The sequence below is a fragment of the Ciona robusta genome, chromosome 3, assembly GCF_009617815.1.
Source record: "Ciona robusta chromosome 3, ASM961781v2".
Taxonomy (NCBI): Eukaryota; Metazoa; Chordata; class Ascidiacea; order Phlebobranchia; family Cionidae; genus Ciona; species Ciona robusta.
Window position 1 is genome coordinate 1,571,937 of NC_143237.1, and position 19,165 is coordinate 1,591,101.

Here is a 19,165-nt window from a genome sequence, read left to right on the forward strand (position 1 = left end):
GCATCTTTTTGTACATTGGTGCGATGCAAGCTAAACATAGGCCCTCATCCACATAAAATAAAAAAACACGTATCAAAATTCAATCTTAATCCTTACGTTGACATATATTCCTCCACTTGACTGAGCCGATCCTTCAGTTTCTTCTCGCTCTGACACTTCTCCTCATAAGATTCCTGCATCTCCCGCATCTCCAGCTCCTGCTCCTCAGCTTGGTGCTGGAGGAGCTTAATGTGATCGTGGAGCAAAGCTTCCTGAAGAAGAACATGATGATGATGATGAGAAAAACATTGGGAGGTGGAAACAAGTTATTCTGGATTTTTTTTAGCAAACGTTTAGACCTTCCGATCAAAATATTAAATAATTCAGGAATTTCTGTCCCTGACAAGGTTACTTAAGAATTATTACCAAAACTTGTAATTATATATAATAAATTATTGTTCTTGCTAACTAGACAATCCACAACTTTTGTTTGGTTTCTTTTCTACAGGTACATACAGCAACATTAAACCTTACTAATGTTCCTTAACATAAAATATTAAAAACAAAAAAGAAAAGAACACGGTTTAAACTAAACATTAAATATATGATATGTTAATTACATTGTATATATTAAATACATTCAAATATATTTGTAAAATATTTTCCCACCTCCTTATTATGGTCTTTATGTAAGGTGGCTTGCCTTTCAAGTTCGCGAATCTTTCTCTGTGCATCGAGTAGCAGTGTTTCCGTGGTTTTTAATTGTGCATCACTGCTTTCCAACTGTGTCATGAGAGTTTCCATTTTCCTGCGAAAAAGTTGAAACACTATATACAACATACAAGTGTGTTTAATTTAATGAAACATTCACAGTGGGGTAACCTTTTTAAACCAGTATAATGTGCTATGACCAAAAAGGGGTTAAAAGTCATTGGAAAATCTATAAAAAAAAGCTTGTTTGTTAGTATTAATGGTGCATTCAGTCTTTTGCAACCTCTTTTCATTAATCGTATGTATGTCTTACATTAGAGAATGACTCAAAACTGAATGAACCCTTTAAACCTGTTTATTATTAAACACTAGTAAGTAAGGACACAACGGAAAGTTTTTTTTAAATAGATGGAAAACAGGGATAGTTAGACACAAATCCTGTAAAACAAATCTAACTCTTGGTTTTTAATGTTAACTGGTTTGTGTAGTGTAGAAAACTCCAGGCTTTGTGCTTTAAATTAGGAAAAGAAACAGTGTTTTCAGTTTTACCTTTTGTGATCCTTAGTTTGTTCATCTCTTCCACTTTTAAGCAGCTGAATTTCATTCTGAGCGTTGACAAGTTGCGTTTCAACAAGTTGTGATTCACTGAGTGAAATATCGAGCTGCATCCCGCACTCCCGTAGTTCCCCGCTTTGCTTGCGTAGAGACTCATGGCTTGATGAAAGGTCCTGAATATAAAAGGGGAAGTATGTATTTAATAGAACAAATACTGTTGGCTGTTTTGTAATGTTATTTCACCAGTTAAGGAAAGTTTGTAATTGTAATTAAATAGAACAAATACTGTTGGCTGTTTTGTAATGTTATTTCACCAGTTAAGGAAAGTTTGTAATTGTAATTAATAGAAGAAATACTGCTTGGCTGTTTTGTCATAGTTTTCAAACTTTTTGTGCATCAGTACAATTACATGTCATTAGTATTAATTTTCACTCCCTGTTAGGTTAACTTAGTTAACAAAAAAAGGGTTTTAAAATTTATTGATATATTTAATATTGTTAACCATATAATAGTCATAAAATGTTAAGTGAAGCAAGTGAAAAACAAATGCTATGTAAGCGTCTAACCACTGACCTAAAGTAGCTTAAAAAATTTATACAGAAATAGTTATAATTGCATTCAAATCACAAATTCTCAATACACCTTACCTGTTTAAGTTTATCAATAACTGTAGCTTGGTGTTCAACTTTTGTTCGAAGTTTTGAGTCTTCGATGATGTTTGAATCCGTGTTCACTGAACTACGACCACCCTCGGACTGGGGAGGAATAAACTAGATTAACTTCAATCATAAATTATACCTGTATTTTAGCTCTTTCGGCTTTGCTGGCTGATCGGCACAAACTTTGCTGACAGAAGTCTCGACATTTGTATTAAAAATAATAATTAATATTTAAAAAAAGAGTTGTGATGGTATGTGTTGATTATAAATCAAAATTTATAAACAAATTTAAATATTGAATCACCCACCAAAGTATCTTCAACTGAAGAAGTTCTTTCAATATTGACTCGTTCCATTTGTTTCTTCAATGAATCAACCTTTTTAAGATATTAATAGGAAAAGATTAAAAAATAAATAAATAAAACTACGATTATATTTAGAATATTAATAAATAAAGGAGTATTACACAGCCCCGAAAATATGGAATACAAAGTTTAACTGAATAATTAGTAAGTAATTCAACCTGTATGCAATTTAACCTGTATATGATTCAGTATGTAATCCAACTGTGTATTGTACAATCTAATGTTTAACAATTCGAATGTGAAACCAACAACTGTTCAACGATAATGATCTATATTTCTATAAAATCACTCTGTGCTCGATTACCTCAGACTGCAAAGCTTTAACCATGGTTGCTGTTTGTGTGATAGGACTTGGTGGAACATCAGCGCTTAATATTTCAACTTCCACGGCTTCTATCTTTCCCCACTCGCTCTCTATCGACCTCCACAGGTCATTCTGGTTCAGTTTCGGAGCATTCTTTCTCGGAGTAATGACCGGCTGTATTAATATGAGTTGTTTGTGTTATAGTAGGGCTGGGAAAAATGGGACACCCTTTTATTCTATTTTCTTGTCGCGTTTGGTAGTAAACAAAAAACATTCAAAGAATTATAAAACCGTATTTTCACGACTCCCATAAACCGTTTTTGATTGTTAAAACGCAATCAAGATATTTAAAATTATTTGCTAAAGGTGTCTCATCTTCCCCCATCAGATTAATGTAAAAAATTTTGCATAAAAATTTACATAAAACAGAAAGAATCAATTTTTAGTAAAATTAACTTTGAAAGTTACATTTTGACAGACTGGAAGTGTTTCCCAATAATAGTATGTCAATATATAATTCACCTGTTTAGTTTCAACTTTCTGTGTCTCACTTTCACTTGCCTTCTTATGTTTTACATCGTTAAGTAAAGTGTCTTGGTCAAACGTTCGTGAGCGCGCCTGTACATAATAAACAAAGTTTACAAATACAAAGTCATAAACCAAGGCGTGTTTATTTTGCAATGTGGTTTCAATTCCCAGTAGGTTTAAAAGAAAGAGATGCAAAACATGAAATGTAAGAATTAAAAGCGAAAATCAATTTAAATATCACAAGTTTTAGACAAAAAATGATCTATTGGACCAATATTTGCCGATTATTTTAAATGTTGCACAAACACTACCTTACTAGGGGGTTGGGGTAATGGGCTAAACCTGCCTCTAATTCCAGGCCACATGGCTTGCCATATAAACTCAGTCATATTAAATACCTTAACATCTGTAGTTGGTTTGTCTTCTTTTTCAGTTGTTTGAATATCAGGGGTATTATCATTAACAGTGGGGTCCATACCAAGAGCTTGTGTGGCTAACGGTCTGTACAAAAAAAAGCAAAGAAAATTAAAGTGAGAAAAATATTAAACCATTTTGGGACATCAGAGACTTGAATCCTTAAAATGAGAAAACAATAATAGAATATAAAAAACTTATATTAGAATTATATGTAACAAATGCGAACCCTTTTTTTCAGAATTTGTTTGGATAAATATATTTCACTTATCATGTTTGACTCTTTACTTAATAAATGCTAAATAACAAATGAACTTTACATAACAAATGCTAAAACTTCTTCATCATTTATTTAGTTTGTAAAATTTAACCGCATCCAAAAAGAGAAAAACATTTGTTGCAAAATTTGCCAAAACTGTTCCTATTCAAACCTGAATTCTCCGAAATCGAAAGTTCTTGATCTTCCCTCTCTCCTACGATCCCGGATGCGGGCTCTCCTCCTCTGGGAGCGCTCGGTGACGCTTAGGTCTTCCAAATCTTTAGACTTCTTAGATGAAGTATCCTGGTATGTAAGATGAAGATGGTGAGGATTTATTAAAAGGGAAAATTATATTAAAAGACGCGTGAAATGACAATATTTTTTTGAAGGAAAAATAGTATTATGTTATGTTAATGGGAGCTATGTGATGTATAGTTTGCATGTCACTGAAATATTTGCAATGAAACTAGTTTCATTGCAAATATTTCAGTGACATGCAAAATGCACTAAAGTATTGACTGACAAATGCTGGCCACGTTATAGATCCAGCAAAAATAAGACCTAATGTTGCCAGCTATTTTTAATCAGTCACTACTTTAGTGCATTTTGCATGTCATGCATAAGATGAACCTTGTTTTGGGATAAGATGAACCTTGTTTCCATTCTCTTTTATCAACCCATTTTGTCTTTTATCGCCAACACAATAAAAATTTAATTGAAACACTATTGTTGACTAAATTATGGATTCTTCCAAACAACTTAAGAACAATGTTGGGTACTTAAGTAAACATGTTCGAAACCGCCAGCAATTTCTAGTACAGGATATATACATTAATTCTATTTCAATATGGACTAGGAACTTTACATTTGTTTCTGATTTCCCTGACTGAGTGTCATCTTCTTCCTTAGTAGCATCAGGTACAGATGACTTTTCTATTGCGCGAATCCAGTTTCTTCTAATGCCAGCTGTCATAGCAGCAAGATGGTGGTCGGTATTTGCAAGCTGGAGATACAGATTTATTTAATCGGGTTAACATAAAAGTGTAATAAATCCTACGAATATTCTTGTGCTTATAGAGTTGAGAAATTCTTGTGTAAAGAAATACAGTAAGGATCTGGTGCTATGAAATATGGACAGAGACAGTCAAAGTTCAAGTTCAAACCAATTGTAATAAAAGATATACATATTCTGCCTAAATGGCATCGTCAGTCTCTTTTTCATATAGATTTTTGTTTGTTACGTAATTCGTAGCACCAAATCCTGACTGTATTTCTTTACACAAGAATCGTTCAACTTTATGAGCACCAAATCAGGGTCAGATTCGCAGGGTTTTTACAAGTTAGCATAAAAGTTGATTTAATCATTTCACTATTTCAGATATAATGCAGGTTTTATAGGTTATATGCAAAAACTACTTGAATTTACCTGTATTTTGAAACCGTAATTCCGTTGTACTTCAATCACACTAACATTGGAACAAGTGGTTAAGTCAATAGATCCATCAACGTTTGCTGTCTGTGAATATTATATATTGGAAATGTGAAACTACTTTTCTATAGATATTAAACGGTATTTGAACGCTCACTAACAACTATAAAGGACTATTTTATAAAAAAAACACATTTAGAAGGAAGACATTATTTATATATATATATATATAACTAAACACATATTTTACAAAAAAAACTGCAAAACATGATTGAATCTCAAAATGTGTATATTTAGTTTACATTCATATATATATTATATCTTATACATAGTTACATACAATGACTTATTTAGTTGATATTTAACTTACATCCTCAGCTGTGGAATCTTGATAGTAACGTAAACTTTTATCTCCCAATACAAACCAGTGTTTCTTCCATACACCATCAGTAAGCATGGTGAGCCAACCTTTCTTTACATTGAATAAGTCAGGCTGAAACAAAAATATAAAGTCATTTTCTTGATGTGATATAATATAAAATATCCTGCTTACAGCAGCAGTTTAAAACTGAAATGTTTTTTTTTAATGATTTTTTGCATAATTTACCTATAATATTTATATCAAATAATAAATTGTACGTGGTATTTGATTTGATTCATCTACAATATATTGTCATTGACTTAACAATGCTACATTGTTATTTGAGCATGTTTGGATGAGTTAGTATACCCGTGACTGTTGGTACTTGTTGTTCGATATTTAAAATAAAAATGCTTAAGCATCCTCACAATTAATACATGGCATTTATCTTGTCAGTTCAAAAGGAAGCGAAATAGAATTACAATTTTTCTCAAGTATTTTGATTCTAAACCCAGACGTAAGATATATTTTAGAAGCCTCAAAGTTACTTAACTTGTAGATAATTTATAAATGACAGAATATTAAGTTAGTCAGTAAAGCAAAATTACTAAAAATAACAAAAGTCATTTTAAAGCACCATTAATCCAGCTAAGCTAATACCCATGCAGGGGCCAAGCGTCTTATACAAAACAATAGACCTCTTAATTACAATAGCAGTGTTGCGCAACTAATTCTTCGGCTTAAAAGATTATAGAGCACTTGAATAACCTTTCAAAACATAACGATTTCGGTTGCACAGCACTTGATAAAAACTACACCTGGCAACACTGTAAGTACTTGAGCACTGAAGTTGTGGTTTAAGACACAACCCAAGTGTTGGAAAGCCACTTAATTCAATACTTGTGATTGCAGAAAAAGTGGCAGGCACACTACAAAGCACATCTGCACGTAAGCATTATATGTTGGTTTTAATTTCACCCGATCAAAGAAATTGTCCAGCCCAGTGGAGATATAACCACAAGTAGTTTTGATTATCACACTCGAGTTTACAGAGCACGCGCGTATACTCACAGAGAGAGTTAACGATTCGTACGACTTCCTATCAAGTGACTTGGCTCGTCTCGAATCAATCCTTGACTTGGGCTGTTCTGACTGCGTACCCTGTAACAATTAGAACTAATTAAAACCAAATATATAGATGACCAGTGGAGTAAAACAAAAAGCATAACAATAAAACAAACACAAGCTATCTATTTCTAGTGTGAATATTAATGTAAACTCTGTTGCTTTCCTTCACTTCGTTCTTTAAATAACATAATATTCGTTTTCAAAGGAATAAATAAAAAACTTAAGTTATTTCACCTGTTTCATGTTAGTAGACCTTCTTGATATACTCCTGCCACGTCTATCTTCGTTATCACGTGGGGTGGGGGGCTCCCTGGGTGTAGATGGGGTAGGTGGGGGTGATTTAACCAGGGTTGAAGTTGGGGTATCCACACTATGGGGTGTTGGGGTTCCATCTGTTACAACGGGGGAAGGGGGTTCGTTGTTCTCTTTGTTGTCGGACTGAAATTTTAAAAAATAAATTATTGGTAAAACCAAGACATTCATGATAAATGCTAAATAGCCTTATTATTATTTGCAGATTCTGTTTTAAATTCAGTCCATTAGTCCCAGGATATTGAAATCCACAAAAATTAATGATAAAATCCTAAAATACAAGATATAGGTATCTGGTTTTATTACCTCTTTAACTGCCCATGGCGACTAAAGTCGCTCTGGGACCACACGTCACTTAAACGGCGATTTTGTGGTCATTTCTCCATTATCGATCCCAAATTTGGTTTCATTTGAAAGAGGAAGCAATTTCCTTTTGATTTCAGCAATAAAAAATATATCAACGTATTTAAACATTTTGAGTATTGTTTTGTCAAAGTTTTTGAAGATTTTTAGCCAAATTTAGCCATTTTCCTTTAGTTATGTCCCCAATTTTGCTGTAATCTCCTGTTCGCGCCAATTCGGAGTTGCAGTAGGGGATTCCCCTTGTATTCAAGCGTTGTTTAGGCTTCGCAAAGCATTTTTAGCTTTAAAAACTCATTGTAGGGGTACTAGAACAGAATTTTTGTACAAAGTAGCTCAAATGGACACTGGGACATATAGGCTTGCATTTTCTTTGCTTTTATTTGTTGAATGAGCTGGTATTACTCTAATTAGTGTGGTTTATATGTCCAAAATAAGCAAATCTGTTTGAAAATTAAAAATTTCAAAAATTTATGACTATTATGCCTGACTACTTTTTATGATATTTGTACTAAAGTTGATGGGTAAAAAATATATATATATTATGTTTTGAACGAGATTTGATGTTGTATTCAGCAGAAATAGGACCTATAGGATATTGAAGTGAGGAAACTTTACTTCCTTTCAATAAAAATCAAGCGAATCATCCTGAGGACACTTCAAACTATGTTTGATGTTTCAAAGCTTTGTTATTTACTTTGTTTTGTCATTGAATTTGTGTTTTCTAGAGCCTCATTGATGAATACAACAGACCACAATTTACTTTATTCACTGAAAACAATAAGTTTGTCAAAAGCACCAATAGCACCATCATTAGGAGGCTGAAAGTATGACGCCAATGGCTCTTTATGAGATTTTTACCTGTATGAACATGCTAGAAGTACATTTTATACATCAAAAGAAAGATAATTTGATACTGATTAAGTTTGCAATGCATTACTTTTGGATATTTTTGTTCATTCCTGAAATATTCTATATTGAAAAATTCATTATGACGTCATCGTTATTTTGATGACGTCATCAAAAAATTAAAAATATGAAGTTGAAAAGAATTTTATACTCTTCAAACTTTCTATAGCATGTTTTGCTCTAACTGCTTTAGTTTGGCTACAAAATCCAATTAGATGATACCTGGTCAAAAATTAAAAATTTTGAAAAAATAGGCGGCAGTTAAAGGGTTAACAGTCATAGGTTATTAAATTTCTCACTAAACATTAAATTAATGGTAAAACACAAGATATTTCCATGACTTTACTATTCACATGAACAGATGTTTTAACACGTTAAATGTGAACAATTCAGTGAGAAATATTGTAACACCAAATTTGATCTCACCGGGAAGACCTCGATGACCCTCGACCTTCTTCTCTCCCTCCCAAAGATACGATCAACCTCTTCACGACCCGGACTCCTCGCTCGAGATCGTTTCTCAACCTCCTGAGGGGAAAGAGGTATAAACATTGATTTTGTCACTAGAGTAATACATAAATACAGTCTACCCCACTTAATCGATATATAGCAGGGTTTCGAACATAAAAGTGTCAAATTTTGTCACAAAAAATCACTCAAATAATCTCTTTTGTTACCAAATTTAAAAGAGAAACAACAAACTGTTTATCTTTATACTTTAAAAATAACAAGTTTAATGCTGGACACTGATAGGCCTGTGTCCGACCATTGCTCCAACCTGGTGGTTACTAATGGGTTGAAGCACTCTGGGTTAGGGGTAACAGCCTAAATCTCAGGTCGCATGGCATGACGCACTGTATGATCTCACTCATATAGAACAGAAACCCATATGATACACATCATTATGTGTGGCAATGTGAGGATCATCTGCATTAGAATCTAATATAAAACAAAACAAGGGGCTTGTGGTGGTATAAACTGGTTTAAACTGGTTTTAGCAGGAATAAAATAAGCCAAGCAGAAGGAAGCTGATTTGAGTGCACAGTGTATTGTTAGGGACATATGTCAACTGAGTTCGCACTGATATTGGTGCATGGTATTATACACTTGAAGGGGATTATCTGATGAGAAATCAAATTAAATATGGGTTTTGAAAATGCCAAAGACCCGTTGTATATGTAGATAAACATCTTAACTGAGTTTAAGAAGCAGAAATAATTGGCCATGAATTGGCATGAAACAGGATTTTACCAACTGAAGGAAAATGACACATTGTATGTAAATATACTTCCATCAATGTAAATATAAAGTCATGTTTACAACTGAATCAACACATATTCAACTTAAGACTTCCTGTGGTGAATAATCTACATATTTAGCAAACAGCAAACGGTCATTATAAATGTAAACAATATAAAAATTCTGAACAGCAACTGTGACAATTAATTGGTACCAAATAACTTTTGGTTTTTGGCAGAAAAATCTTTTCTTTCTTAACAAAACATACAACCAAACTTAAATTTGTTCAACACATTACACATGCTTCCCCCAGGTATCTTTGTTAAAGGGTAATTCAACCAGTAGCTTTTAGCATCTATTTCCCACAATGGTTTTGTCTTTTGTGGTTAGTCGTCAGCGTTGTATGTTGTAACCGAAAGCTACTGGCTTCGTTGCTCAATACTGGTTTCTGTATATGTGTCCTAGAGCAAGACACTCAACAGACATTGCTCAAACCCAGTGGTTACTAATGGGTTGTAGCACCCTGTGTGTCGAAATAATAGGTCAACTTTGGCTCAAATCTCAGGCCTCATGTGGTGCCATGCTGTAGCACCTCACCAACATTGAACTATTGGAATATATTATATACTATACTCTAACTCCGCACCTCCATTATTATCCATTGCTAATATGCATCACAAAACAAAAGCTAAAATAACAAAAAGCCAATGCTCAGTAATGATGGGTTGTGCATTAAAGTGTTATGCATTGTCAACCAATGGGATAAAATATCAGAATAATACAACCATGTCTAATTTGATGAGAATATCATGATAACCCTGACCTTTTCTAAGACGCAAACATCTCTTAGATCTTACATTGATTATAGACATAAACTAAAAGGGTTAAAATGTTGAACAATTAGTTTCACTTACACATTTTCATGGCTGCCACTGCCAGCTAGTGTACAGCAGCTAATTGGGCAACTAAGTCTGTTGTATTGTAACCTTGTATGGCTGTGTTTGACATTATCTACCACAGGAAAGTAAATGGAGATTTAATTTGCGTATGTCTGCTAAACCTGAAGTTCTAATCACAAAATCTGACTGAACCACATAAAAGCCTGGTGTAACAAACATGAAAACATATTTGTGATCGAAATTTCTATCAGATATTTTCTCTAAAGGCAACAGAATTCAGACTGTACTGTTTGAGAACATACAAATGAATGCCGATTACAGAGTACAGAAAATCAAACAATTTTGAAGCCAGCTTCTTGTTACATACAAACATATGTAAATTCATAATTTGAAAAAACAATTTTCAAGGATTGTTTTTTACTTCTTTTAAAATGAAAGTTTTTCTTACATATCAATCAATCCCTTATTAAACAATAACAAATTTTTCACTTTTCAGAATAATTTTTTTTTGTTTACATTTTATTCCTTCATGGATCAAACAATAACAAACAAACAAACACCACAAACACCCAACTTGCCTTTCTTTTTTCTTTAAAATGTTTGTTTGAAATCCTCTTAGCTTTTGGAACATCAGCAAGATTGTGGTAATCCTTGAACTGCTTCTTCTTTCCACCAGTGCTAAATAAAAGAATTACATGTTTACATATTAAACATATATCTTATACAATATAAGCAACACCCTACAGTGCAACACCCGTGGTGACCAAAGATGGGATTGTTGGCTTAATGTGACCTTTCATACATACAGTAGGTTTCCACTGGGGTGGGGTAAGATGGATAGCATTAGTAATTTTGCGAGTAGAATCTCATATCTTCTAATCATGTTTCAGAAATAACAACCGTCTTTAGTGAAGATACAATTATACAATTTTTTAAACCTTCTTTGTTTACTACTAAATGGGCGATATAAATAATGAAAACATAGGCCCATCTTCCCCAACATTAGAGTGAAAAATTTAGGTTTTCAAAGACTTGGTTACTATACATCATTGTGACTTTTAGTTAAGTTATTAAGTCAGTTATTCTACAAAACTGGATTATTCAAAGAGGTTGCAGGATTAACTAAGCAAGATAATGCATTCATTCTTGTTCTGTTTAAAATTTAATGAGAGAAACTCTATTCAAAAAGTAATTGAATAAAATTTCAATGTCTTTGTTTTAGGATAAATGAAATTTTTACAGAATATGAAAAAAAATATAAAGAAGTATTTTACGTTTTTATGAAAATAAGTGTTAGCATCAAGTACTACTACTTATAAGGTAATTTGAAACAGTTTAGACTGCAGGGGTACACCACACTATATCACTCACACCATGTTTATATATTTGTTTGTGCTACAATTCGTCTGCTGTCTGTTTGTTTGCTTTACAATAATAGTTCCCAAAAGCTCCGAAAACAACTGGTTTTTAAGACCTCGTCAATCAAAGTTTTTGTTGTGTGGATAATTTAGAAACCACTCACCCTGCTTGACTCCCATCAGTGCTGTCAGCCAAACTGTGACTGCTGGTGCTGGAGTCAAGGGAGCTTGTTGAAACGCTGATGTTTCGTTGCAGCTTGGTTGACAGTAGAGATGCATTGTCAGTGCTGCAAAATATTTCAATTCAAAGGATGTAATAGGGATGCCTGGGGCTGCGATGAAACGTCACATCCACTTTTGAAACATGCGTATCATGTTTTAACACCAAGGTTTTAAGCCTAAAACGTTATATAGGCTACTGGTATTATGTTCAATACAAACCAGGGAAGCCAAAGCAACATCATCCAATAAGGTTCGCTATGTTTGACGGGTATTAATATTTTTAGCAATGTCATTCAGATTTTTGTAAAAGTTCAAAAACTTGACGCCAATAATTCAATCTTTCACATTGTTACTGTGACAGCTGAATTACGCAGGCATTAAGTGGCAATGTTTTAATTAGAACGCCTTATGAGGTTGGTGTTTGCGCCTTCGTTACAAGACTGTGACAACTGACAAGTAATTTAAACATATAAGAAGTTGTTTCAGATTAATTAAGTAGCATTAAGAATGTTAAATGGTTCATGTTTCACTGCAGTTGTTTACAGTTCGTGAGTTGTATGTAATTTTTTCCAACAATACATAGACGAACGAAATATACCAAACCACAATTAAGTACATAGCATTATTGTATGCAATAAAAACATTGATTTTTTACTTCAGTTTTTTACAGTGCATAAGTTGTATGCTACCTTTTTTCCACAACAATATAGCTAATACTAAACCATAACACAAGTACATGGTAATATTGTATGGCATAAAAACATTGACAAAACTTGTTTATCCAATAATTACCTGGTCACGTTGGTTGCACTGTCATTACGAACAGAATGAAGCGAACTTTCACTGTTGGTATGCTCGCTTTGGTATGGCTGCATGAACAAACAGTGAGTGAAAGATAACGAAATATGATTTGTGTGCTTAGATCGTTTATTTCATCCGCTATGAACAGACAGTGCAGTCATGCTTTCATTTGTAGTGACCTCAGTAAACAGAAACATTTTACGCAAACATAGGATATTTACACTAATGTGACCTAGTTCTCTAAAAATTTATAGTAATATAACTAAGAAATTGTTTTTATTCAAGGCATAGTATGCTAAAATTACAATTTTTCTTGTTTTATTATTGAAGTACAAACTTTCTTCACGTGTATTACACAAACAAATCCCGAGAACAATAAAATTTACAATAAACTATAAAAATGTTTGTTTTTTTGGCTGGTATTTTTTAATTACATTTTATTCTTTTGTTATTATCAAACTACAAATTTTCTTTACATGTTTTAAATAAAAGAATCCACAGAACAAGAAAACTATTTATAATAATTTGAGTATAAGATTAATTTTTATGAGTAGTATATATTTTTCAAAATGAGTGTTACACAAAAATCCTGACAACAATACTATTACCTCATTATTCCTGCTTCCACTGCGAAGATCTTTGGCCGATATTTTTGACTTTTCTGGATCTTTCCTGTAGTTATACGCACGTGTGGGGGGAGGGGAACCAAAGCCGCTCATTCGGTCGGAGATAGGACTTTTGATGCCAGAGTTCGCGGAAGAACTCGAATCGTTTCTGGTTCGATGTAACCTCGGACTGCCAGGTAAATATGACTTCACCTCATCTGGGCTCTGTAGCTGAAAATAGTTTGTTGGTTTTTAACTTTTAATCATAGTCACCGAACATCGGTATGCAGTCCATGCATGCGTTTAAATATCCGTATGAAGGATATTTATAAGTGTACACACATTGATCAGTAATAAATAAACTAGTGATAATCTAATGCATTATTAAAACAAGTTAATGGTATTAACATAGCAAATGGCAGAATGTACATTCCTGTTTTTGATAATTTACGCACCTATGGTTCAATAACAGCATAAAAATAATAAAATATCTAAAATCTAATAACATTAAAAAATCAGAAATTGTAAATAAACACTAAAAAACTAAAGTAAAAATCTTTATATAGACTCTCCATTAAAAGAAAATACTGTCGAAACATAACTGAAAAATGACAAACAAAAATTAAACACAAAACATATTAATTTATCATTCAAAATGTTTTATAAATTAACATAAAGAACACAACATTTAAACAGAAACATGCTGAATATGTGTGAAAATCAAGTAAAGTGTCTTGACCTTATGTAGGTTCTTATGATAACAAACCTTTGTAAGTTGTGATGGGTTGTTTATATGAGTTTGCTTCGTTTTGCTCAATGGAGTGTTAGGAGCTGAAAAGCTAGTCGCTGTGACCAATTCCTACATGATGAAATGCAAAAGAAAATGCATGCAAAATGAATGACATCAAGAGAAAAAAATGATAAGGAATATAGAATAAGGCATGCCAGTTTTAAAGATTCAACCAACGTTGATCAAAAGTTATTCAGAGTTTACATGAATTATTTATTACCTAACAATGACTTGAAAAACAGGTAATATTCTGAGTTGATACATTATAGACATGAAGCAGTGACCTGTATTACACTGATATTGCATTGTAACTGTGTTAGTTGCTGTAGTGAGTGGCAATTAACGTGATTTAAGTTGAAGTGCATACGCGGTACTTGTATAGCAGAATTAAGCACAACTAATAGCAGGTTTGCAACGATCTCACTGTGGTTTGAGGCTGCGTACGTACGTCGGTATAAGCGCCGACTAAATTTCTATATAAGGCTCATACTTTGCATGAGTATGATAAAATCTAACAACCAGTGTGTGTGCCGTCGCTGCCACAGAATACACTGATGAAATATGAGACCGTAAATCACCTGTCTATCACAGACAGCCCATACACACGTACACACTAACGCACGGCAGGATGTTGTTTAAGATCATCGGAAATATTATTATTTCCTGCCTGTGTGGTAAATATGGAAGGTATGGATGAATAGGCAAGATATTATAACTGAAGTATTGTTTCATGATACAGGGGTTAAAACTAATATAGTTAACCATACAGTACCAATGTTAAATATCAATAATAATTTTATTTTAACTTGGTTTGGCCCCAATTGTTGTGTTCGAAATTAATTTGTCTAATGCATAATACTAATAATTTCAACATGGCCCTGTGTTCAGCTTCAATTGTAATGTTCAGAAAATTGATTTGTTTAATTCATACAACAGAATATGCTGCATTAGCAGGTGTGAATGAGAACCAGCCGGCACGCACAAGCGCGGTGACCAGAAGCTCATTGTTTAGCAGCAAGCTAGCAATGTATAGAAAACAATCTTTTTGTGGTCAACCACTGGCGTTAAGAAAACTGCCATGCCTGAACAGATAAGAATGCTTCTGTGCTAAGTCGGGATAAATAAATTGTCACTTCTATTTAACTTAAATATGCCAACTGCAAGTTGAAGGCATGGGGATAGAATAATTCTATGTCAAAAAAAGGAGCTTATAACAGTTCACAATTACTGAATTAAACAGAAGCACTTGTTCTTAAGTATTTGAAGAGTCACTTGCTGGCACCCTTCAGCCAATTCTGTTGCTGCTAATCTAATTTACAATTTCCCCGTGTAAGGACAACAATGGTCGTTCAGCACCGTGGCAAATAATATGGGGGGACTCAGTGGCAAATAATATAAGTATTAGGTTGAATATGTGATTACATTGGGTGACAATGCCGCACAAACAGGATTTTTAAGGATGACACCACTATTGTATGGATCATTTGCCATTAAAAGAGGTGACTTCCTGTTGCACAATAGTTGATAACATGGCACGCTAATGGGTGTGTGGCTTGGTTACATAACTGGCACTGAACTTCTAGTTGCACTTGTCACTCAAAGTGATGAAGGCTTATTTAAAGATTAGTTTTGATAAGCGTTGCGTAACAAGGCGGAAGCTTTGGCGGGAGTTGTATCAACTAAACTTTAATGTTTGCTCTGCATTGTTAATTCAATATTGGTTGACAACAAACGACGCTTACTGGCTGGATAAGCGGAAGCTTATTACGATATTTTTCATATATAAAGGTCATAACATATCCTAACCTGGTTTTAGCTCCAGTTGACATACAAGGGTTTTTTATATGCGTTCATTTGTATGAGAAATTAAATTTATAGCGAGATCTAGTGAGTGTGACAGCTAAGATTGGTGAATAGGAATTAGCTTGTAACAAAATACGGCGGGAAGATTTACGCTACCGGCAACTTATAAAAGAGAAATGTATCAGTTACCTAACTAGTCTTTACCCTGCCTTGTTGTAAGCTCTGATTATTAAACTAAAGAACTGCTTAGTAAAGATGAAAACAGGATGAAGAGTGATCAAATATTATGCAATAAATTAACAGCTACTGCTAGTTTGCTACATATTTACTTACATCTACCATTTACAAAGGTCAGACTAACACAATCACATTGTATAGCAAACAACAAACATGGCATGCATTGCAATAAGAAGAAGGGAACCAACAGCGTGTTTTAATGGCTGTTGTTTTGCTGTTGATTCCCTCCTTTTCTTACTTTAAATAACATGATCTTTGCTATCAATTTCAAAAAAAGCTAAATCAAAATTGTACATATATATATTTTATATATATTCCTCATGCTTACCAGTTGTGGTTTGGCAGGTCCTTCACTTTTTCGTTTAAAAAATCTCTTTTTCATCATTTTTTCTTCCTTTATTGTATCAGGGTATATCACAAGTTGGTCATGCCATCTGGTCAATTAAAAGATTGCTTTAAAGATTCTGAAGATGGCTTAAACATTACGAATCAAAAACAGTTGATTTATTAATTTTAAGAAAATGTTTTTTAATGTATCAGGTGTTTTTTTAACATATGTAAAAATTGATATTCATACTAAAATCCAATGTTTATAGTTACCACACTTACCCCATTATATCTTCCTTGCTTTCTCCACGGATGAAATAACGCAGGTCAGGCAGCGTGATGCAGAGCGAATGTTTTTGGTCGGTTATTGAATCCGCGTAAATTACGTCCGTGCATTTGTTCATGTCAAGAGTTCCTTGTGCCACTGTTGACATCTGCAATGCAACAGCAGCCTTTGCTTTATTTACATTTAAATAAAAAACTAAACCTACTAAATTGAATAGAAAAAAGATAAAACATGTAAAATGTTAAACAAAAATACCGACCATGAAGCATTTAAAATTCCAATGATAAAAATTGAAAATAACCATTTTAAGAAAACACACTGAAATATAAATAAACTAAATAAACAAACTTAACAAACAAGCTATAATAAATCGCAAAACATTAAATTCTAACTACAGAAACTGTAATCTAGCAATGTGAGCAGTTATGCTAGTTACAAAATATAGTTTTAGTCAAATTCAAATCAAATCTTTTTCATTAGCTTAATGTACTATCTACTATATAGTAACCTAGTCGTACAGTAGGTAAAATAATTGCAAGTCAGCTGCTTGTAAACTTGTATCTCATAAATTTAATGAGAATCAACAATGTTTAACAGTGGTGCAATAACTAATAACTGGCCATACAAGTTTGCTATGTTACATCAACTCTCTATGAACTAACTATGTAGTAGCAGCCATCTTAGTCTAAAACTTGTTTCACTATTTCAGTTTTACTTAAATGACCACAAGTTACTCTGATACATAAAACAGCAGAACTTAATCACCTGCATTTGGAAATCAAAATGTTTTGCAAAATATTAATATTACAAAGCATTAAAAATGTTAATTTTTTTTTTTTTAACACTAGCATTAGTCTTAGTTTGTTTGTAACTTTATGATTATATATATATATATATATATACATTAGTTATTTTGCAGCTATAGGCCTATATTAACAAAGGCATAACCTAATAGAATCCACACTTACATTATCATCAAGTGCATAACGCAAGGCTCCATGTTCGAAAAGGACAAACCATCTTCGCTGCCATTTCTATAATAATAAAGTTCATTTAAACAAAACAGCATTCTGTCACTTTGCTACAAGGCATAATGTAAAAAATCTTTTAACTGCTCATCTGGTATGGAAAAAACATAGTGTATTTCGACGTTTTGTCTGCTATGCGGCAAGACTCAGGAATTTATAACTGTATAACAACATCACTTTTAAGTAAAGGTTGTGAACTTCATTTTCTAACTCAAACAAAACAAAAGATATTTATTCTTTTAAATGCAGTAGCGAAGATTAAATTAATAAAAATACAGAAGGAAAGGAAATCAGAAGCAAAACGCTGTCGTTAAAAACACACTACTGTTAAACTACTTACTCGATTCTTGTGCATAAGATTGGAGAAATCGGTTCCAATTGGAGCCAAAAGAAGCCATCCACCATACACTGGCTTAGCCTGCAATGTTGTGATGAACCTATTGTTACTTGTAGCATTTGAGGCAAAAAACTTTAAATACAATGCAATAATACATAACACATACTGGGTTTGGAACCCTAATGTTCAATTGTGGGAATTCTAAATTCAGGTTTAACTGACATTTATGTATTTACGTTATATTTGAATCCATAACAATATTACTGTCAAATTGCCTTGAAATATTGTTTTTATAAAAAAATTGGGTTTAAAATTCTTTTATTCCTTCGAAGCGATAAAACTTAATATTGTTGCATAGGTTAAAACATATGTTCTGTAAGAGTTACATAAATTAAAATACTAATTTTGAATTAAATAACATTGATTTAGAAAACATACTTTGTTGAGATCTTTATCAGACTTGAGATGCGTTTCTCTTGGTCGAAAACAATTTTGACATTTATTTTTGTTGAAAATATTTGGAGCAAAACTTTTGCAAGGGTTGTCCTTATTTCCAAAGCTCTGCATTTTTATTTTGACGGGAAACTGGCACAGCAGTAGAAGTTAGAAGATGGAAATGCACCAACAGCACAACATAGAGTTATAACACAAGCAGCTTGTCTTTTATTTTGTACAAAACTCACGATATATACAAGTAAAGACCGAAATAGTTCACTTTAGTTAGCTAAGTTCCCATTGTACCTATCCCTATAAAAAATCACGTAAGTATATATGATATACACCAATGCAAAATAACGGCGGCATATTTAATTAATGAAGAACGCTTGTTGTTCACTGTCAATCACTCTGTATGCGAACTGGTTAAACTTTCACGGTCGAGTTGCATTTTATTCTATCTTCCAAACACTCTGAACTTCTATACCATAGTAACATTCTATCTGTCAGCATCGTTGTTCAAAA

General features: G+C 33.1%; 1 protein-coding gene across 3 annotated transcripts in view; it reads right to left on the bottom strand.

The window, feature by feature from the left end:
* LOC149737524 (uncharacterized) overlaps positions 1 to 18,986 on the bottom strand; it is a 35,104-nt gene extending 16,118 nt beyond the window's left edge. For 2 of the 3 annotated variants that reach the window (XM_089873625.1, XM_089873626.1), the window contains exons 1-25: positions 18,644 to 18,986; positions 18,209 to 18,286; positions 17,809 to 17,874; positions 16,837 to 16,988; positions 16,556 to 16,661; positions 14,164 to 14,256; positions 13,401 to 13,628; positions 12,784 to 12,860; positions 11,934 to 12,056; positions 10,990 to 11,089; positions 8,700 to 8,801; positions 6,927 to 7,130; positions 6,636 to 6,725; positions 5,574 to 5,696; positions 5,201 to 5,290; positions 4,640 to 4,777; positions 3,947 to 4,077; positions 3,500 to 3,602; positions 3,096 to 3,191; positions 2,574 to 2,747; positions 2,213 to 2,281; positions 1,893 to 2,000; positions 1,240 to 1,418; positions 649 to 787; positions 97 to 251 (exon numbers count right to left, since the gene is read on the bottom strand). In XM_089873625.1, the coding sequence (XP_089729751.1) occupies positions 97 to 251; positions 649 to 787; positions 1,240 to 1,418; positions 1,893 to 2,000; positions 2,213 to 2,281; positions 2,574 to 2,747; positions 3,096 to 3,191; positions 3,500 to 3,602; positions 3,947 to 4,077; positions 4,640 to 4,777; positions 5,201 to 5,290; positions 5,574 to 5,696; positions 6,636 to 6,725; positions 6,927 to 7,130; positions 8,700 to 8,801; positions 10,990 to 11,089; positions 11,934 to 12,056; positions 12,784 to 12,860; positions 13,401 to 13,628; positions 14,164 to 14,256; positions 16,556 to 16,661; positions 16,837 to 16,988; positions 17,809 to 17,874; positions 18,209 to 18,286; positions 18,644 to 18,772 (3,053 nt within the window). In that variant the 5' untranslated portion in view covers positions 18,773 to 18,986. The remainder of the gene's footprint in view (positions 1 to 96; positions 252 to 648; positions 788 to 1,239; positions 1,419 to 1,892; positions 2,001 to 2,212; positions 2,282 to 2,573; positions 2,748 to 3,095; positions 3,192 to 3,499; positions 3,603 to 3,946; positions 4,078 to 4,639; positions 4,778 to 5,200; positions 5,291 to 5,573; positions 5,697 to 6,635; positions 6,726 to 6,926; positions 7,131 to 8,699; positions 8,802 to 10,989; positions 11,090 to 11,933; positions 12,057 to 12,783; positions 12,861 to 13,400; positions 13,629 to 14,163; positions 14,257 to 16,555; positions 16,662 to 16,836; positions 16,989 to 17,808; positions 17,875 to 18,208; positions 18,287 to 18,643) is intronic. The other variant, XM_089873627.1, reaches the window with a different exon arrangement.
* Between the last annotated feature and the right edge of the window lie 179 nt (positions 18,987 to 19,165).